General features: G+C 40.5%; 1 protein-coding gene across 3 annotated transcripts in view; it reads left to right on the top strand.

Annotated features, from left to right (window-relative positions):
* Positions 1–18,928, top strand: part of ZNF410 (zinc finger protein 410) — a 41,557-nt gene continuing 22,629 nt past the window's right edge. Inside the window, exons 1-3 of one of the 3 annotated variants that reach the window (XM_046007963.1) lie at positions 1–111; positions 14,355–14,535; positions 15,971–16,106. In XM_046007963.1, coding sequence (XP_045863919.1) covers positions 14,503–14,535; positions 15,971–16,106 — 169 coding nt within the window. In that variant the 5' untranslated portion in view covers positions 1–111; positions 14,355–14,502. Of the gene's footprint in view, positions 112–12,728; positions 12,892–14,354; positions 14,536–15,970; positions 16,107–18,928 lie in introns of those variants that run through there. The other 2 variants (XM_046007964.1, XM_046007965.1) reach the window with 2 other exon arrangements.

Below are 18,928 nucleotides of genomic sequence, written 5' to 3'. Positions count from 1 at the left end.
GCCAAACTTCCTGTCCCGCGCTCCCGCTGCTTCCGGCGGGAGCCGGAAGACGCTGTGTGTGGACGGAATTCGGGACCGCCTGACGGCTAGCCGGCTGCCCGGGACGGGAAGGTGAGCTCGGGCTGGGCCAGGCCACACCCGCGAAGCTCGGTGGTCCCCGAGAGGGAGGGAGCCGGTGCGGGCTCCTCGGCGGCTCGGGCCGAGTTCGCCTCCAGAGAGGACAGGGAAACCGCCCCCCCCCCCCCCCCGACACCCCCTCTCAGATCTGGCGGGCCCGGGAGCGGCCGGTCTGAAGCCCTAGGGCTTCGGCCCTAACCCTCGCGGCGTTGGGGCCTATGTTTCTGCTCTTTGATTGGTTTTGGGGGCAGGGGCTTAGGAACAAGACGGTCCTGAGAAAGCTGGAGTCAGTAGCAAGTCCCTAAGAGCGGGGGCTGCTGGACTGCACCCGCAGCCTGGCCCTACCCGCGGGCTTTGGGGCCTTACACTAAGGCTGTTGCAGAGGGAGAAAGAGGATGCCGAGAGGACTGTGCCCTGAAAATCTCAGCCCAGAGCTGCCGTCTTCTTTCGTACGTCCACTTACTTCCTGGGTCTAGAAGGAGGCTACCGGCTCTGAGGGGCTTGGCTGTTGGATTCTCCTTAGCCTGTCATTGCAAGTGGAGGCTGTGGGCTGTGTTTACAGCCTGTGCGCATTCGCTGGTTGAATTTATCCTCTGAAGTTTCTTCAGAGAAAAGAATGCAATTAGTTGATTAAAGTTTATTCCACTTGCTCATGAGGCCCTGAAATGCACCATTTGGAAGTTAAATATTACTAACCTGGGACTTAAGAATTTGTACTTTTTCACTTTGGCACATGGATCAACGTAACATATTTGCAAGGAGAGTAAAAGAAACATTTTGAAATAGAGTCCCTGGCATTTTGTTGTTAGGGAGTGGAAATTCCTCACTGTGTTATTTTAATGTAGACGGAATAGAGTCAACCGAGCAGAAGATTTAGGTTCTAATTTTAAAAAGTCTGCATTTAAGTAAATGTCTGATTTTTTAAAAAATATTTTATTTGTTTGACAGAAATCGCAACTAGGCAGAGAGGCAGGCAGAGAGAGAGGAGGAAGCAGGCTCCCCGCGGAGCAGAGAGCCCGATGTGGGGCTTGATCCCAGGACTCTGGGATCATGACCTGAGCCGAAGGCAGAGGCTTTAACCCACTGAGCCACCCAGGTGCCCCAAAGTAAATGTCTGATTTTTGACAAGTTACTTAATCTCTGGTGCTTTTTTCCCCTCCTGTGTGGGTGAAGAGGCTTACCTATTTATTCAGCAGATAAATCTTGAAAGCTTAGTTTGTTCAAAGCATCATACTAGGTTAATGAGAGTTAAAATGAATAAATTCAGCAACCTTAGCCAGTGAAAAAAATATGCAAGTAGACAACTACCAGCCAAGGCAGGATGCAATAATTGCCAAGGAGAGGTGAAACAGTGTGTTGGGAGCACCAAGGAAAAGACAGATTTTCTTTGCTTGGAGGAAGTATCTTTTTTTTTTTTTTTAAGATTTTATTTATTTATTTGACAGAGAGAGATCACAGGTAGGCAGAGAGGCAGGCAGAGAGTGAGGAGGAAGCAGGCTCCCTGCAGAGCAGAGAGCCCGATGCGGGACTCGATCCCAGGACCCTGAGATCATGACCTGAGCCGAAGGCAGCGGCTTAATCCACTGAGCCACCCAGGCGCCCCTCAACCCACATTTCTTTCTTTTTTTTTTTTTTTTTAAAGATTTTATTTATTTATTTGACAGAGAGAGATCACAAGTAGATAGAGAGGCAGGCAGAGAGAGAGAGAGGGGGAAGCAGGCTCCCTGCTGAGCAGAGAGCCCGATGCGGGACTCGATCCCAGGACCCTGAGATCATGACCTGAGCCGAAGGCAGCGGCTTAACCCACTGAGCCACCCAGGCGCCCCTGGAGGAAAGTATCTTAGTGGAGGATAGCATTTAATTGGATTTTTAAAAAAAAGATTTTATTTATTTATTTGACAGAGAGAGATCACAAGTAGGCAGAGAGGCAGGCAGAGAGAGAGGAAGGGAAGCAGGCCCCTTGCTGAGCAGACAGCCTGATGTGGGACTCAATCCCAGGACCCCGAGATCATGACCTGAGCCGAAGGCAGAGGCTTAACCCACTGAGCCACCCAGGCACCCCTTGAATTGGATTTTAAAAGCTGGAAAGAATTTCAGAAAGTCGCAACTGGATTGGGAGTGTTTATTACTGGTCGAAGAACTAATTATTCTAAGCAAAGACTTGAGCACTGAAATAGGCTGATGTGTTCATTCCAAAAGCCAGTCCATATGGGCTGGAGTAAAGGGTTAATTGAAGAATTTGGACAGTGCTGTAATTGGAACAGTATTTGAGGATATATTGTAGAATATTTGAAATGCCATGCTTAGGAATTTGACTAGTGTTCTGAGGAGCTGAATTTTGAGTGAGTGGAGAAACACAAGCATTTCTGTGTTTTGGAAAAATAACTCAAGCGGCTGCATAAAAAGGTGGATTGAAAAGGGAAGTTTTTAGGGCATGGTGACTGGTTAGAAGCCTTTTTTTTTTTTTAAGATTTTATTTATTTATATGACAGAGATCACAAGTAGGCAGGGAGGCAGGCGGTGGGAGGGGCGGGGAAGCAGGCTCCCCACCAAGCAGAGAGCCCGACATGTGGCTCGATCCCACGACCCTGGGATCAGGACCCGAGCTGAAAGCAGAGGCCTTAACCCACTGAGTCACCCAGGTGCCCCTAGAAGCCTATTTTAATTGTGTAGTTGAAAGACAAAGAGATCTAAACAATGTATTACAGGAGGAATAAGTGTGGGGGAATCAGAACTCCTGGAATTATTTAAATATGGAGAATGAGAGACATCATTAAAGACCTAGAATTTGCGGTTGAGTGGGTAGAAGATTGGGCAATAATTGAAATGGATAATACAGGAAGAAGAACAGGTTTGGTGGTGGAGATGATACTCTGGATTATGGACATTTTTAGGTTTGAGATGGATATCCGTGAGGAGATACTCAGCAAACGGTTAGAAATAAAAATTTGGAGTTCAGAAGAGAGGTCAGGAGTAGAGACGAAAATTTTGGTATTATTTGCATGTCATTCATTCACTGTACAGGTGTTTCTTCAGTGCCTACTAGGTGCTTGCAGGAAGTTTGTATGGAATTCCTTAAATCTCATAGTAAAGCCAACCTTAAGAGTGTCACAGTATCAGAAAGGACTATGGAGACCTAAATTCCTTACGAGTTACATACAATATTTTGCCAGGCACTATGATAGGTAGTGGAAGGTAAAGTTGTGAAGAAGACAGATTAGTTCCTGCCTTTGTTTATGGAGCTTACAACGTACAGGGTAGCCAGAAAAAGAATGAATACTGTATAAGACCAAAGGAATTAGAAATAGCAAGACGCGGGGCACCTGGGTGGCTCAGTGGGTTAGGCCTCTGCCTTCGGCTCAGGTCATGGTCTCAGGGTCCTGGGATCGAGCCCCGCATCGGGCTTTCTGCTCAGCGGGGAGCCTGTTTCCCCCTTTCTCTGCCTGCCTCTCTGCCTACTTGTGATCTCTCTCTCTCTCTGTCAAATAAATAAAATCTTTAAAAAAAAAAAAATAGCAAGACGCCAGCGTGGCTTAGTCGGTTAAGTGTCTGCCTTCAGCTCCAATCGTGATCCCCGGAACCTGAGTCCCACATTGGGCTTCTTGCTCAACTGGGAGCCTGCTTCTCCCTCTGTCTGTTCCTCCCCCTGCTTGTGCTCTTTCTTTCTCTGACAAATAAGTTTTTAAAATCTTAAAAAAAAAAAAAAAAAAGAAATTGGAAACAGCAGAAAGTTAGAAACAGCAGAAATAGAGGAAAAAGTTGGAAGTTACGGGAATCTTCTTTGGATAAGGTGATCAGACGAAGCCTTTCTAAATGAGTTGATAGTTAAACAGAACCCAGAAGAATGAAAAAAGAGCTAATCAATGTAGAGAGAGGTAAAAGTGTTTCAAGGTAGCGGAAATGACATGTACACATCCCTAACATGGGAAAGAGCTTAATTTGTTCAAGGAACTAAGATGGCCGAAGCTTGGTGAGCACATAAGGGAGACTGACTCTGGAGTGTGGTTGGAGATGCGGGAATGGATCACATAGTTCTTAGAGGCCAGGATAAAGAGTTTGGATTTTGTCTAGGTGCCTTGGGAAGCTACGTAGAGTTTCAGGCAGGTGAGTGATACAGCAGGACTTACTTGCATTTTAAGGTGATATTTACTCCTGTCAAGAGAATGGAATGGAGGGAGGCAAGAGTAGAAGCAGGGAGACCAGTGAGGTGGCACTACCAGTGGTTTAGGACAGGTACTGATGGGGCCTGCGACAGGGAGGTGACAGCAGAGATAGAACAGCTGGGTTTGCTGTCTCCATAGGACTTGCAGCTGGACTGGATATTGGGAGCAAAGGAAAGTAGTAAAAATTACTCCTAAATGGGGTGAATGGTGGTCCCATCTTTTTTTTTTTTTTTAAGATTTTATTTATTTGACAGAGAGATCACCAGTAGGCAGAGAGGCAGGAAGAGAGAGGACTGAGCAGAGAGCCTGATGCGGGGCTCGATCCCAGGACCCTGAGATCATGACATGAGCTGAAGGCAGAGGCTTTAACCCACTGAGCCACCCAGGCGCCCCATGGTGGTCCCATCTTGAGTGGAGGGGTGTAGTGAGTGGGGCTGGTAGGGCGTGTTGGGAAACATGCTTGGGAGAGAATTCATTTTGGACATGTTAAATTTGAGATGTCATTAAAATATTAAGTAGAGATGTCAAGTAAGCAATCGCATATCTGTCTGCAGTCAGAGGAGCTATCTGGGCTGCAGATAAAAATTTTGGCGATGAACACGAGGTATTGCATGGAAGTGTTGAATAACTATTATATGCCTGAAACTAATATTGCGCTGTATGTTAACTAATTGGAATTTAAATAAAAACTTAAAATTGGAGACTGTATCAACTAAAGCCCTAAGTTTGCACTGGGAAGAGAGTGTAGCAAGAAAAGAGAGCCTGAATACTATCCTGAGGAATAGTAATATTTAGAGGCTGAGCGCAGGAAGAGTACAGGAGCTAACAAAACCGGAGGTGTGGCAATGAGGTAAGAGTAAAATGGGGAACATATATCTTGGAAGCAGAGAGTGTAAGTGAAGTGTTGGAGGGAGGAGGCAGTGCCTCTAAGGGATAATACCAGTTTGGCTTTGGTTGCAAGTGACCAGTTTGCTTCAGAAGAGGAATCTGTAACAAGGATGTGGGCAGCTCGTGAGATCAAAGGAAAGGATGAAGACCCTGGCTTCATGAAGGTCAGGAATGTGAGCAGCCCCAGGGGAGGCTGCAGGCAGCATTACTGGCATGAATGGGCCACTGCAGCCGATTTCAGCCCTTTGTTACTTCTTCTAGAATTCACATTCTGAGGAAAAGTGTCTGATTTGTTCAATATAGGTCAAGTGTCCAACAGTTGGCCAGTGAAGAAAAGAACACCTTCATCTACAGTCTCACTGAAGGATGTATCCAGCAGGGAAGGGGACAGATCCCCAGACAGGACGTCAGTCTGTCACCCGAGCAGGGGACATGAATGTGGGACAGTTGAACACAATAGTTGTTCATTGCAAAGGTCAAGTAAGATGAGGGCTGCAAAGTGTCCCTTGGATTTGGTAACATGAAGATCTTCGGTGACCTTTACAAGAGACGTTTTAGTGAAGTGATGGGATTGGATAGTGATTAGAGATTTGAAAATAGAGACAAATCTCTTGATAAAATTGGCTCTGAAGGATTGCAGAGAAATGCGGAGGTGACTGAAATAAAAATGGGGGCTGTAGGCATGGAACACCTAAGCAGATCTGAGAAGGAAGAGGGAAGGCCCAGGATGAGTCCTCTAGTTTCTAAGATTCATTCTGGTTTCACAGTTCTCCATTTCTCTTCCATTCCAGATTTCTTTCACTAGTACCTATTAACTGCTTTGTTAGAATTTAATCAGCTTCCATAGTATGCTAGATATGGATATGAAAAGTTATTTTTTTAAAGAGATTATTCCTTTAACTGTCAGAGAGCTGTGTGTGCATTCATACAAGTAGGAGTGGCAGGGAGAGGCAGGCGCAGACTCTCCACTGAGCAGGGAGCCTGATGCAGGGCTCAATCCCAGGCCCCTGGGATCTTGACGTAAGCCCAAGGCAGATGCTTAACCCTAGTTGTCCCTAGTTACTTTTTCTTTCCCTAGGACTTTTTTTTTTTTTTTTTAAGATTTTATTTACCTATTTCTCAGAGAAAGAGAGAGAGAGAGAAAGTACAAGCAGGGGGATCGGCAGGCAGAGAAGAAGCAGGCTCCCCACTCAGATGCTTAAGCAACTGAGCCACCCAGACATCCCAGGACTACTATTTTATACCAAAATTTAAACTCTTCTTTTTTTTTAAAGATTTTATTTTTATTATTTATTTATTTATTTGACAGACAGAGATCACAAGTAGGCAGAGAGGCAGGCAGAGAGAGAGAGAGAGGAGGAAGCAAGCTCCCCGCAGAGCTGAGAGCCTGTGGGGGGCCTCGATCCCAGGACTCTGGGATCATGACCTGAGCCCAGTGTAGAGGCTTTAACCCACTGAGCCACCCAGGTGCCCCTAAACTATTCTTTTTTTTAATTTTAATTTTTGATCATGGTAATTCTCTACTATTGGTAGAATTTTTGTTTTAATTTTTTCATCTTTAGTGAAGCATTGTTTGGGTCTGTATTTGTGGTCAGCGGCAGGTAGATATGCAGGGAACTGAGAAGTGGATTGGTTACTGACTGGCGGACCGCAGTGTTTCTCAATTCCCTCTTTTTTCTCCCCGGCTCTTCTTTCTGAAACTGGGTCAAGGTCAAGGCATTTTCTACCTCTCTAAAATAAGAACAGTGTTGATATTCTAGGCTTTGTTTTCCTAGGGTGGAATCACATTGCTTTTTAGAAGTTGACACAATGATCTTCTGTTTCTTTCTTGAGGCAGAGCAGTAAAAGCCCCTGGTCATTTTCCCTTTGGAATATACTCCCTTCTGTATGGCAGTCAGGACTGAGGCAAGGTACACTTGTACCAGCTCTGTTCTCCTCTTGCTTGTTTAGTTTATTTTGCCTTGGTTGTCCTGCCCAATATTTCTCCTTGTAGCTTGCATTAGTTTTAGGCCATCTCTACCCTCCTAACATGGTGTCACCACTAATTCCTGTCTTGTGTGAGGATTCAGGTAATTTCAGTTTCCCCAAGACTCTGATCAATGATAATTGCTGATTGTAATATATATTTATGGCAGGTTTATATCAATGGCTTTATGTTTTATGGCTGAGTATCTGTTTAACATATACATGTGAGACTTTTGAAGATACTTTATACTGTTTTTCAATCTTTGGGATATAATCTATTAAGTAACTTTTGAGATCAGTTTAGTGAGTTTTTTTTTGTTTTTTTTTTTTTAAATATTTTATTTATTTTTTGACAGACAGAGATCACAAGCAGGCAGAGAGGCAGGCAGAGAGAGAGGAGGGGAAGCAGGCTCCCTGCAGAGCAGAGAGCCCGATGCGGGGCTCGATCCCAGGACCCCGGGACCACGACCCGAGCCGAAGGCAGAGGCCCCAACCCACTGAGCCACCCAGGCGCCCCTAGTGAGTTTTATTTTTAAAAAATTCAGAGTGCATGAGATTAGTATAGACTAATTTTGTTTCATGAAGATGTGTTATTTGTGTGTGTCTCAGTGAGTATTTCATTATCTGGGGTATGATGGCAAATGTATCTTACTGTGATTTGTAGTCAGATGTTTGAAAACCACAGCTTTATAGGAAATTTGGACTCAGTAATAAGAAAATAAAAATTTTTTAAAATTTCTTTTTTTTTTTTAAGATTTTATTTTAAGTAATCTCTACACCCAACATGAGGCTCGAACTCCTGACCCTAAGATCAAGTGTCACACGCTCTACCAACTGAGCCAGCCAGGCGCATTTCTTAATCTTTTAGAATATACGGTGCATTTGAAACATTTACTTGTTTCTTTTTAAAAAAGATATTATTTATTTGAGCTAGAGAGCAGGTGTTGGGGGAAAGGGCAGAGGGAGAAGCATACCCCCACTGAGCAGGGAGCCCAGTGCAACTTGATCTCCAGGACCCTGGGATCATGACCTGAGCTGAAGGCAGATGCTTAATCAACTGAGCCTCTATCAACTAGGCACTCTATTTACTTGTTTCCTAAGCACTTATGCAGAGCTTTGTTTCTGAAGAATTTTGTAATTATTTCTATTGACTGGTACATAAATAATCCTAGGGCAGATTTGTTTCATCTGTATTTCAGATGAATTTCCTAGGGTCCAGAAGATGAGTAGCCTGCCTAGGTCTCAGTCAAAAGGTCAGAGGCATAATTGAGACTTCTGTTTTAGAGACCTTGGATTTCTTTTTTTTTAAATATAGCTCAGCTTCCTTATTTACTTGTTCAGCTACTTAATGTTAATGCATAATTTGCTGGATGATATTGAGTGTACTGTAATAGAAGAATGCAGTTAATCAGACTTCAGTTCTCAGGATTTGTTTATTTGGCTAAAAACAGAAGGAGAATTGTTCTCAGGATGGTCTAGATCATAGAGATTGCTGTTGTCTTAAATCTGCTTTGCTTCTGTTATTTATAGAACTTTTCAGGGCTTTCTGTGTTCTTTGCTTTGGTTCATTGCAAAGGTTTGTATTGCCTGCATTCTTTTTAACCTTTAGGTTGACTAAGGGATAACATATTAACATTTTCTTCTTTTATTAGCTATTAACATAATAGCATTGTCAGGGTCAGTGGATTTCTAAAAAATAGAATTTCTGCTAGACTGAGGTTGTTTTCTGTAAGCAATCTAATGTGCTTTTGGTGGCCATAGGGAACCATATACACAGTAAAAATTCTGTTGTTGCCAAGAGTAGAGGGAGAAAGGGTCTGACTAGAACTACTTATTTCATATTTATTAATAATATCTTTTAGACCAATTGCTGGGTGTCTGAGATCATTTTGTTTTGTTGTGAGCTCTTTATCGAGAGCCATGATGCCTTATTTATGATTTGTAGAAAGTATGATTTGATGGGCCTACCCTTGGTTGCTGACTGTTAAATGTCATTATCTTTTTTTTTTTAAGATTTTATTTATTTATTTGACAGATAGAGATCACAAGCAGGCAGAGAGGCAGGCAGAGAGAGAGGAGGAAGCAGGCTCCCCGCGGAGCAGAGAGCCCGATGTGGGGCTCGATCCCAGGACCCTGGGAACATGACCTGAGCTGAAGGCAGAGGCTTTAACCCACTGAGCCACCCAGGCGCCCCATCATTATCTTTTTTATTATTTATGGGGCTAAATTAGTAATTTTTCTAATTTGAAAGCAAATATGGATATAAATTTTGCCTACCAGGTAAAGATACAGAAAAAAAAAAAAGAACAACTATTAGTGTTCACATTAAAGAACTTGGGGTGACCACTCAGTATTGCATTTCTAGCCTGTTATCTTAATAGTATAAGAAAGCCTGGGAAGAAATATCCTTAAGGTCCATAATTACTTAAAAATAGCTTCGTTTTGAATCAGAGTGGAGCCTTTTACTCCACTATCATGCAAATTGCATTTAAAGGAAGAACACTGCATTGGACACTATATTGGTCCCCATACTGGCAATTTTTTTATTATAATTACTCTAAATACACTTTGACATAAAGCTAGGTAGTAATTCTTATCTTTCCTGTGCTGAAGCCTCTGGTAGCTCCTAATCAACTACAAAATCAAAACAAATTTACAAATAATTCAGTAATAACAGTGATAGGGTCAGTGGATTTTTAAAAAATTAACATATGTTGAACCAAAATTGTTTTCTTTAAGCAGTCTAGTATATATTTCTTTTTAATCCATGAATAACTGACATACAATGTTAAATTAGTTTCAAGTGTACAACATAATGATTTGACAATTTGATACATTACCACAATTTGAGATACTACTTAGTGCCCACCAAGATAAGGGTAGTTACCATCTGCCACCATACAAATTTATTACAACATTAGCAGTCTGATGTTTTGATGGCTCTAGGGAACCATGTAGGTAGTAGAATTTAGGTTATCAGGATTTTATCAGTTGTTGTCATGGATTTATATCTTTATGAGTAAGTATACAGTTGTAAACCGCACCCTAAAACAAAATTCAAAATAACATTCATATTTTCTGGTAGAGATGTCATTCTACTGAAATGCAGTACTTAGTAGTGGAAAGATTTAGCCTTGGGTTCAAGAATATATTTCCTGTTTCTACATTTTAACTTTAGTAATACTATGCAGAGAATGTAATACAAGGTATGTATTTGAAGTGTCAAGACATTGTAGCAGCGTGTGATAATGGGATCTCACATGTAACCAAAACTGACTAAAGTCCTTGAATGCCAGTTTTAATGAGGTATTGTTAGAGAACAGCAGAGTTAGAGTTGACTTGTTCAAATGAGGATGAGATTTGTGTTGCGAATGAGAACACACAGAATAGGAGAAAGTTTGTGCAAGTTGTATATCTGATAAGGGGCTTGTATCTAGAATATAAAAAGAACTCTTACAAATCAGTAATAAAAAGACAACTCAGTTTAAGAAGTGGGCCAGTGATCTGAATAAGTATTTCTTCTGAATACAGAATTTCTTCTGACATATAAATGGTCTATAAGCACATGAAGAGAGACTCAACATCATTAGTCACCAGGTATTGCAACTCAGAACCACAATGAGTTACCATTCACACCTGCTGGGAGGGCTGTAATGATGTGTTGATGAGGAAGAAGAGAAGTCCACTGCTCGGGGATTATGAAATGGTGCAGACACTTTGGAAAATAGCCTGGTAATTCTTCAAGAGGTTAAACATAGACTTACCATATGACCTAGCAATTCCACATCTAGGTGTATATCCAAAAGAGTAAGAAAATACGTCTACTCAGAAATTTGTCCATGAATGTTCATAGCAGCATTATTCATAATAGCCAAATTGTAGAAATAATCCAATGTCCATTAAGTGATACGTGGATAAATAAAATGTATATCCATACAATAGAATATTGCTGGCAATAAAAAGAAATTATGTACTGATTCATGCTACAAGAGGGATGAACCTCGGGAGCATCATGCTAAGCGATAGCAGCCAGCCACAAAAGATCACATGTAGAATTCCATTTATATGAACTGTTTAGAATAGGCAAATCCATAGAGACAGGAATTAGTGGTTGCCTAGGCCTGGTTGGGGAGGGCTTGGGAGGAAATGGGGAGTGCTTGCTGATAGGTACAGGGTTTCTTTTTTGAAGTGATGAAATTGTTGTAAAATTGATTGTGGTTGTGGTTGCACAACTGTGAATATATTAAAAATAATTTAACTGTACTCTTTAAATGAGTAAATTGTATGGCATATGAATTATATCTCAGTAAAGCTGTTACTTAAAAATTTGCATTGCGGTTTTTGAAACCTGTGAAATGATAATGGGAATTGAGAATAGAAACAAATTTAATTGCATATTTGCCATCACACTTCCAGCTAATATACATGGCGAGTTGCTGTGTTAAAGATGAGGTTTAAAAAAAAAAAAAAAAAAAAAAAAAGATGAGGTTTACACAGTTTGCTAAGGTACTGAGTGCCCAGTGTCTTGAGGTCAGCCTGCCTATGCTTCTCTGTCCTTCTAGTCTCTCTTTAGTTCATATAGTGCACATAGAAACCGCAACGTGGGCAGCAGATTTGGGCAGAACTCAGTTATAATATGGATACACATTTGTTTCAGAAAATGCTCATGTTATATACACGATGGAGTATTATGCCTCCATTAGAAAGGATGAATACCCAACTTTTGTAGCAACATGGACAGGACTGGAAGAGATTATGCTGAGTGAAATAAGTCAAGCAGAGAGAGTCAAGTATCATATGGTCTCACTTATTTGTGGAGCATAACAAAGAACATGGAGGACATGGGGAGATGGAGAGGAGAAGGGAGTTGAGGGAAACTGGAAGAGGAGATGAACCATGAGAGACTATGGACTCTGAAAAACAACCAGAGGGTTTTGATGGGGCAGGGGGTGGGAGGTTGAGGAACCAGGTGGTGGGTAATAGGGAGGGCACGTACTGCATGGAGCACTGGGTGTGTGCAAAAACAATGAATACTGTTACGCTGAAAATAAATAAAAAAAATTAAAATTATAATGTTAAAAAAAAAGAAAATGCTAATGTTAACTTTTTGAAAAATTATCACTGAAAGGACACTAAAATAAAAAGATACCATAGATAACCATGGACCCTTGAGAAGTGGTGATCTAGAGGTGGCAGCGTTCTTCTTTAAGTTGTTATTACAGCTTTGCAAAAGTATCTAAGAGCCAGTATATGATTTTTCCCTTGTTTGGTGCACATATTCATAATATTCATAAACTTCGTTTTTTTTTTCATTAGATGAGGATAATGGAAACGCAGCCAGCATCATTGATTTCTAAGAAGCCTAACAAATATAAAGGGCAGCAAATAGTTGTCTCGTTTCTTAGAGATTTTACAATCTTGGAAACTCAAGAGTTTGAGGAACCTTAAGAAAAACCTAAACAAATATTTGGTTATTTCTTGGCTTCTTGAGATGTACTGGAATTGGGGAGAAGTAATTCTTTTTTTTTTTTTTTTAATTTATTTGACAGAGAGATCACAAGTAGGCAGAGAGGCAGGCAGAGAGAGAAAGGAGGAAGCAGGCTCCCTGCCGAGCAGAGAGCCCCATGCGGGACTCGATCCCAGGATCCTGAGACCATGACCTGAGCCAAAGGCAGAGGCTTTAATCCACTGAGCCACCCAGGCGCCCGGGAGAAGTAATTCTTAAACCCTGGTATTTCAAGGTCAGATGTAGATAGATGTAAGTAGATAGATGTAATCGCTATTTATGCCAGCCGCTCTGGGGGTGGGAGTCCAGATTCTGCAGCTTAATAACTTGAGCACTGAGCCTTGGTTCCTTCCTCTGTGAAAAAGAGGGATGAATAAACAGCATTGAACTAGTATGTGTAGGATTGGAATAAGAAAAACACATGAGAAAGGAAAAGTCAGAGATTTATGATACTCGATTTTATGTGGGAAACAAAGGACACTTTCATTTACGTCTTATGAATTTTTTTTTTTTTTTTTTAATGATGAAAATGAGGATTTCTGGAAGCCAGCAAGGGGGAGAGGAAGGAACCAACAGAACAATAAACATTTATTCAGGAACGTCTTTTTTTTTTTTTTTTAATTTTATTTATTTATTTGACAGAGAGATCACAAGTAGGCAGAGAGGCAGACAGAGAGAGAGGAAAGGAAGCAGGCTCCCTGCTGGGCAGAGAGCCCGAAGAGGTGCTCGATCCCAGGACCCTGGGATCATGACCCGAGCCGAAGGCAGAGGCTTTAACCCACTGAGCCACCCAGGTGCCCCTATTCAGGAACTTCTTAAATGCCTTTTTGTAGAGCAAACCTACCTTATTCTAACTTTCCAGTCAACTTTGGTATTAATTAAAAACTCCCATCCTGGGTGCATTTTACATTGCACAATTATTTTGTGTATGGTAGTGGTCCCAATTTTAGCAACAATTGTACAAAAGACAGTGAACTCTTTTGTCAAAAGTCTGAAAAAAAATAAAGTGATAAGAAGGTAAGAATTTTAATTATGGGGTGAAAATAGCTACATCAGGGTCCCAAGAGTCCTACTTTTGGGAAACACTGTTCAGATTTGACTCTGTAACCACTTTTAGAAAGATGAGGAACTTGAAAAAAGAAAAATAAGTCACACCAGCCTGCCACCTAATATAGCTACTATCATAGTTGTATTAATTTCCTTTTATCTTTTCCTGTTCATATCTTAACTAGTTTTAATAATAGCAAGTATATAATTTTGTATTTTGTTTTTGTAATTTAACATGTCATTAGCGCTTTTTGTTGTTGCGTTATTTTTATAACTATATTTTTAAGTGACAGTGCTATAATCTAATTAACTATTCCCTCTAAGTGTTGGGTATATATGTGTATTTATATCTTGCTTGCAGTTGTTTATTATTATAGATGCTAACATGAAATTCTTTAGGCATATACTTTTTCTATTTTTAAGACCTTTTCTTAAAATAGATTTGTAGAAGTAGAAATTCCACAAAGTACAACTTTTTTTCTTTTTCAAAGTACAACTTTTAATGGGTTTTGACATCTGTTGGGCTTGTTCTATTTTAAAACAAGTGTTTTGGGTTGAATTCTTTATTTGCTTGCTTGTTGTGATTTTCAGATATGTAGACTTACCTTTGTTTATTTAACTACATTTTTCTACTCCTCTAATTCTCTCTCTCTCTCATCCTTTTTTAGGCTAAATTGACTACCCACCCAGCACAGCATCTTACAGGAAAAGCATAGCATTTCCTAGAGGAATATGAGCATAACAGGAAGGTGTCATTGACTGAATTAAATTTTTAACCTGTCCCTTGAACAGCTACAGGATTTGGAAGCTGAATCAATGTTATCAGATGAGTTAGAATCCAAACCAGAGGTGAGCCCAGGCAGTGCTATCTATCTATCTATTTGTATTTTTTTGTGGGCTGTCTTCCAAGGTTTGTCCTTAAGTCAGGAAGTCAGTAAACTTCTGTAATGAGCCAGATAGTAAATATTTTAGATATTGTGGGCCATATGGTTTTGGTCGTTAACTACTAGTTTATTATTTTTTTTCTATCACTAAGTACTTTCTCAAAGATTTAAAAACTCCTTTTACCTATCGCTTTTTATGTTTCTTTAAGTAAGTATAACTTATTATACATCTAGGTAGTTATGTAATGACAGAAATTTTATATAACATATGGATGTATATATACATATATAAATATTTACTACCACAACCATTTTTCAATTAATTTTATATATATGAAAGTTTTTTCTTTATAAATGTAATTAGAGGATTTAAACATTATTTATTATTTATCTTATTTTTTTTTAAACATTTTATTTATTTATTTGACAGACAGAGATCACAAGTAGGCAGAGAGGCAGGCAGAGAGAGAGGAGGAAGCAGGCTCCCTGCCTGAGCAGAGAGCCTGATGCAGGGCTCGATCCCAGGACCCTGGGATCATGACCTGAGCAGAAGGCAGAGGCTTTAACCAACTGAGCCACCCAGGCGCCCCTATTTTTTTTTTTTTTAAGTGGGTTCCATGCTAGGTGTGGAGCCCATCACAGGGCTTGAACTCATGACCCTGAGATCAAAACCTGAGCTGAGATCAAAAGTTGGACACTTAACTGGCTGAGCCACCTGGGTGCCCCTAAACATTTTTTGATTTTTATTCATTTCTCTTGCTTTAATTTTAGTATATCTGTGTCACATAGTGGAAAGGTCAGTGAATTTGGAATCAGATGATATAAGTTTGAAGACTTACTTCCCCTACTAGTCATGTGACCTTAGATAAGTCATTTGATGTCTTCAACTTGAGGGGCGCCTGGGTGGCTCAGTGGATTAAAGTCTCTGCCTTCGGCTCAGGTCATGATCCCGGGATCCTGGGATCCAGCCCCGCATCGGACTCTCTGCTCAGCGGGGAGCCTGCTTCCCTTCCTCTCTCTCTCTGCCTGCCTCTCTGCCTACTTGTGCTCTCTGTCTGTCAAATAAATAAATAAAAATCTTGATGTCTTCAACTTCATTCTTTATCTTTATTTATTTATTTGTTTTTGATTCTTTATCTTTAAAATACATGTTCAATCTTACTGGGTTATGATGAGGATTAAATGAGCCAATATAATATAACTTTTCTTTAGAACAGAGCACTTGATAAAAATAACTTTTAAGTGTTATTTTGTAGTTAATGTAGTTTTTCTCTGAATGTGCTTGAAACTAGTAAGCAATAAAGATTTAATTACGCTGTGAACTTGTAAATTCAGAGGTTTAGATTCATTCATAACAACTTGTATTTTTCAATATTGTCTCTTCCTCCCCCACTCCCCAGCTCCTGGTACAGTTTGTTCAGAATACGTCCATCCCATTGGGACAGGGGCTAGTAGAATCAGAAGCTAAAGACATTACTTGCTTGTCCCTCCTTCCAGTGACTGAGGCCCCAGAATGCAGTCGGCTGATGTTACCAGGTAAAAATGAAGCATACAAAAAAATAAGATAAGCAGTTTTTAAGAGCTTAGCCTGCTCTATCATACTGGTGGGATGGGATAAATGACTTTATAACTGACTGGTAGAAACTGTAAAAACTAGGAATTATGGAGAATAAGCAACCATGGGAGTTACTTAATTACCAATTACTTAATTGGTAATTTAAGCCACAGTAATGGATAGGGTCATTCATAGAATGTGAGAGTGAGAAGAAAAGACCAATGTGGGGCTTCCTATTCAGGGTACAGGGTAAAGCAGGAGAGCCTATGAAGTAGGGAAAAAGGAAAGGCTAGAGTGGTGAAAGAAATATTCCTACAGAATGCAGGCATAGAACTCAGAACAGTCAGTGTATCAGATGCTTCTAAGAGGCCCATGGGATAGGGACTGTCCCAATGAGATAGGGCCAACAAAGCCATTGTTGACATTGGCAGGACTTGTTCCATGGAAAGGGAATGGAAAGCCAGGGTTTAGAGGGTTGAGGCGTCAGTGCAAGGTAAGGATAGTTGAGGAAGGAACTAATCTTTCTCAAGGCTCTCCTGCTATGGGAAGGAAAAAGAGAAGGACATAAGGTAGATGGCAGAATTCTTTTTTTAAGATCTGAAATATTTGAGGATGGTTTTATGCTAAGAGGAAAGAGCCAAGTAGAGAAGCTACAAACAGAAAGAGAGGCTAATTAGTGGGGAGGCTCCAGGAGAGGTAGGAGGAACTAGAATGCTGATCATGAGTTGTGAGATTAACTTTGGATGGGGAGAAGGAGATCCTATCCCTTGACTATTACCAAGGAGAACATTATTTTTAGGTGCAGTGAATTCTTTGTTTTCTGGAAATTGGAATATTTAAAATTTGGAATATTGATGTTAAATCGGGGGAGGGTCACCACCTATTGGTGACTGGCGACAGCTTATAATAAAGTCTCTGGGTACTGTCCTCTCTTGGAGGTGATTTTGAAGTGACTCTAAAATGTTTTTCAGTGTTTAAAGATTCAAAAAGGCAGATACATGCAACCAACCAGTGTTGACTTAAGGCTTCCCTGTTTAGTTCCTAGCTTTCACATATCTTCTGTCATTCAACTCCTGTTTTTCTACTGGTATGTTGGAGTTTTTCCAGATCCTTATGGATTTTCAGTATGTGTACATTTCCATGTGTTAATACATTTTGATCTTCATTGGGCTTAAATTTTTCTCTCCCGATTTTAATTTGTTGAATAAATATTTTAACAATATTGAAGTAAAAAGAACAAAATCATTAATCTTCTTTTCTACATTAACTTCAGTTGTAATTTTTAAAAAGAGTATTTATTTATTTATTTATTTGACAGAGGACAGCTAGAGAGGGAACGCAGGTGGGAGTGGGGGGAGTAGGAGAGGAAGAAGCAGGCCTCCTGCTGAGCAGGGAGCCCCATGCAGGGCTCAATCCCAGAGTCCTGAGATCATGACTAGCAGCCACCCAGTGACTGAGCTACCCAGGCGCCCCTTTAGTTTTAATTTTGATTAAAAATATTTTATTTTAGGGGCACCTGGGTGGCTCAGAGGGTTAAGCCTCTGTCTTCGCCTCAGGTTATGATCTCAGGGTCCTGAGATTGAGCCCTCATCGGGCTCTCTGCTCAACAGGGCGCCAGCTCCCCCACCCCCCCGCCCCCCATTGCCTCTCTGCCTGCTTGTGATCTCTGTCGAATAAATAAATAAAATCTGTAAAAAATATATTTTATTTTATTTTTTAAAACTGTTTATTTATTTATTTATTCATTTAAGTAATCTCTACACCCAGTGTTGGGCTCACACTCACAACCCCAAGATCGAGAGTCTTGTGCTCTTCTGACCGAGCCAGCCAGGTACCCTGATTAAAAATATTTTATTTTATCTCATTTTATTTCTTTTAAAGATTTTATTTATTCATTTGAGAGAGAGAGCATGAGCACGAGCGGGGTGAAGGGCAAAGGGGCAAGAAGACCCCCCGTTGAGCAGGGAGCCTGATGTGGGCTTGATCCCGAGACTTTGGGACTATGGCCGAAGGCAGACGCCCAACTGACTTAGCCACCCAAGCATCCCTGAAAATATTCTAGATATCCAATTATCAATAATAATAAATGAAATTATTTTACCAATAATAATAAATGAAATTCACATCCCAGCTCATGAAACATAATATTACAAACACAAATGTATCTGCACATATCTTCCTAACTTTATTCCTTTCCATCTTAAATATGTATGTATCATTCCATGCATGGCGGGTATGTTTCCTTTTTAGTTGATATTTGTGATAGATGTAGAAAAGTATAAGATCCTGTGCTTACACATTTCAAAGAGTTATTATAAAGGAGATACCCATCACCCCATCAAGAAGTAGAATCTTGCCAGCAGCTAAGCCTCCATGGGGTCCCTCCCTGATAAAGACAACCTCTGTTCTTCATAGGTCACCACTACCTTCAATTCTCTGACCAATATTTGTTCCCTAAGTTTCATCACAGAGATCTAAGCAATGCAGTTTAAACTTAGGTGTTTTTAGACCTTGGAATCATATGAATGTATGTTGCTGTACCTGTCTTCTGTTACTGTATAGTTGAGAGACTCATCCTTGTTTGTGTGGCTGTGCTTTGTTCGGTTTCATTGCTGTGTAGTGTTCTGTTACACGTCTGTAACCGCAGCTTTTTTGTCCGTGACACTGTTGGTGAATATTTAGTTATATTCATCATAGTAAAAACTATGATTTTTTTACTATTATAAACAGTACTACTATGAACTTCATTAAAAAAATTTTTGAGTATGATAATATAAACATAACTAAGGATTTGCCATTTAAA

This window comes from Meles meles, chromosome 6 (assembly GCF_922984935.1).
Source record: "Meles meles chromosome 6, mMelMel3.1 paternal haplotype, whole genome shotgun sequence".
NCBI lineage: Eukaryota > Metazoa > Chordata > Mammalia > Carnivora > Mustelidae > Meles > Meles meles.
This window is presented reverse-complemented; position numbering and strand designations above follow the sequence as displayed.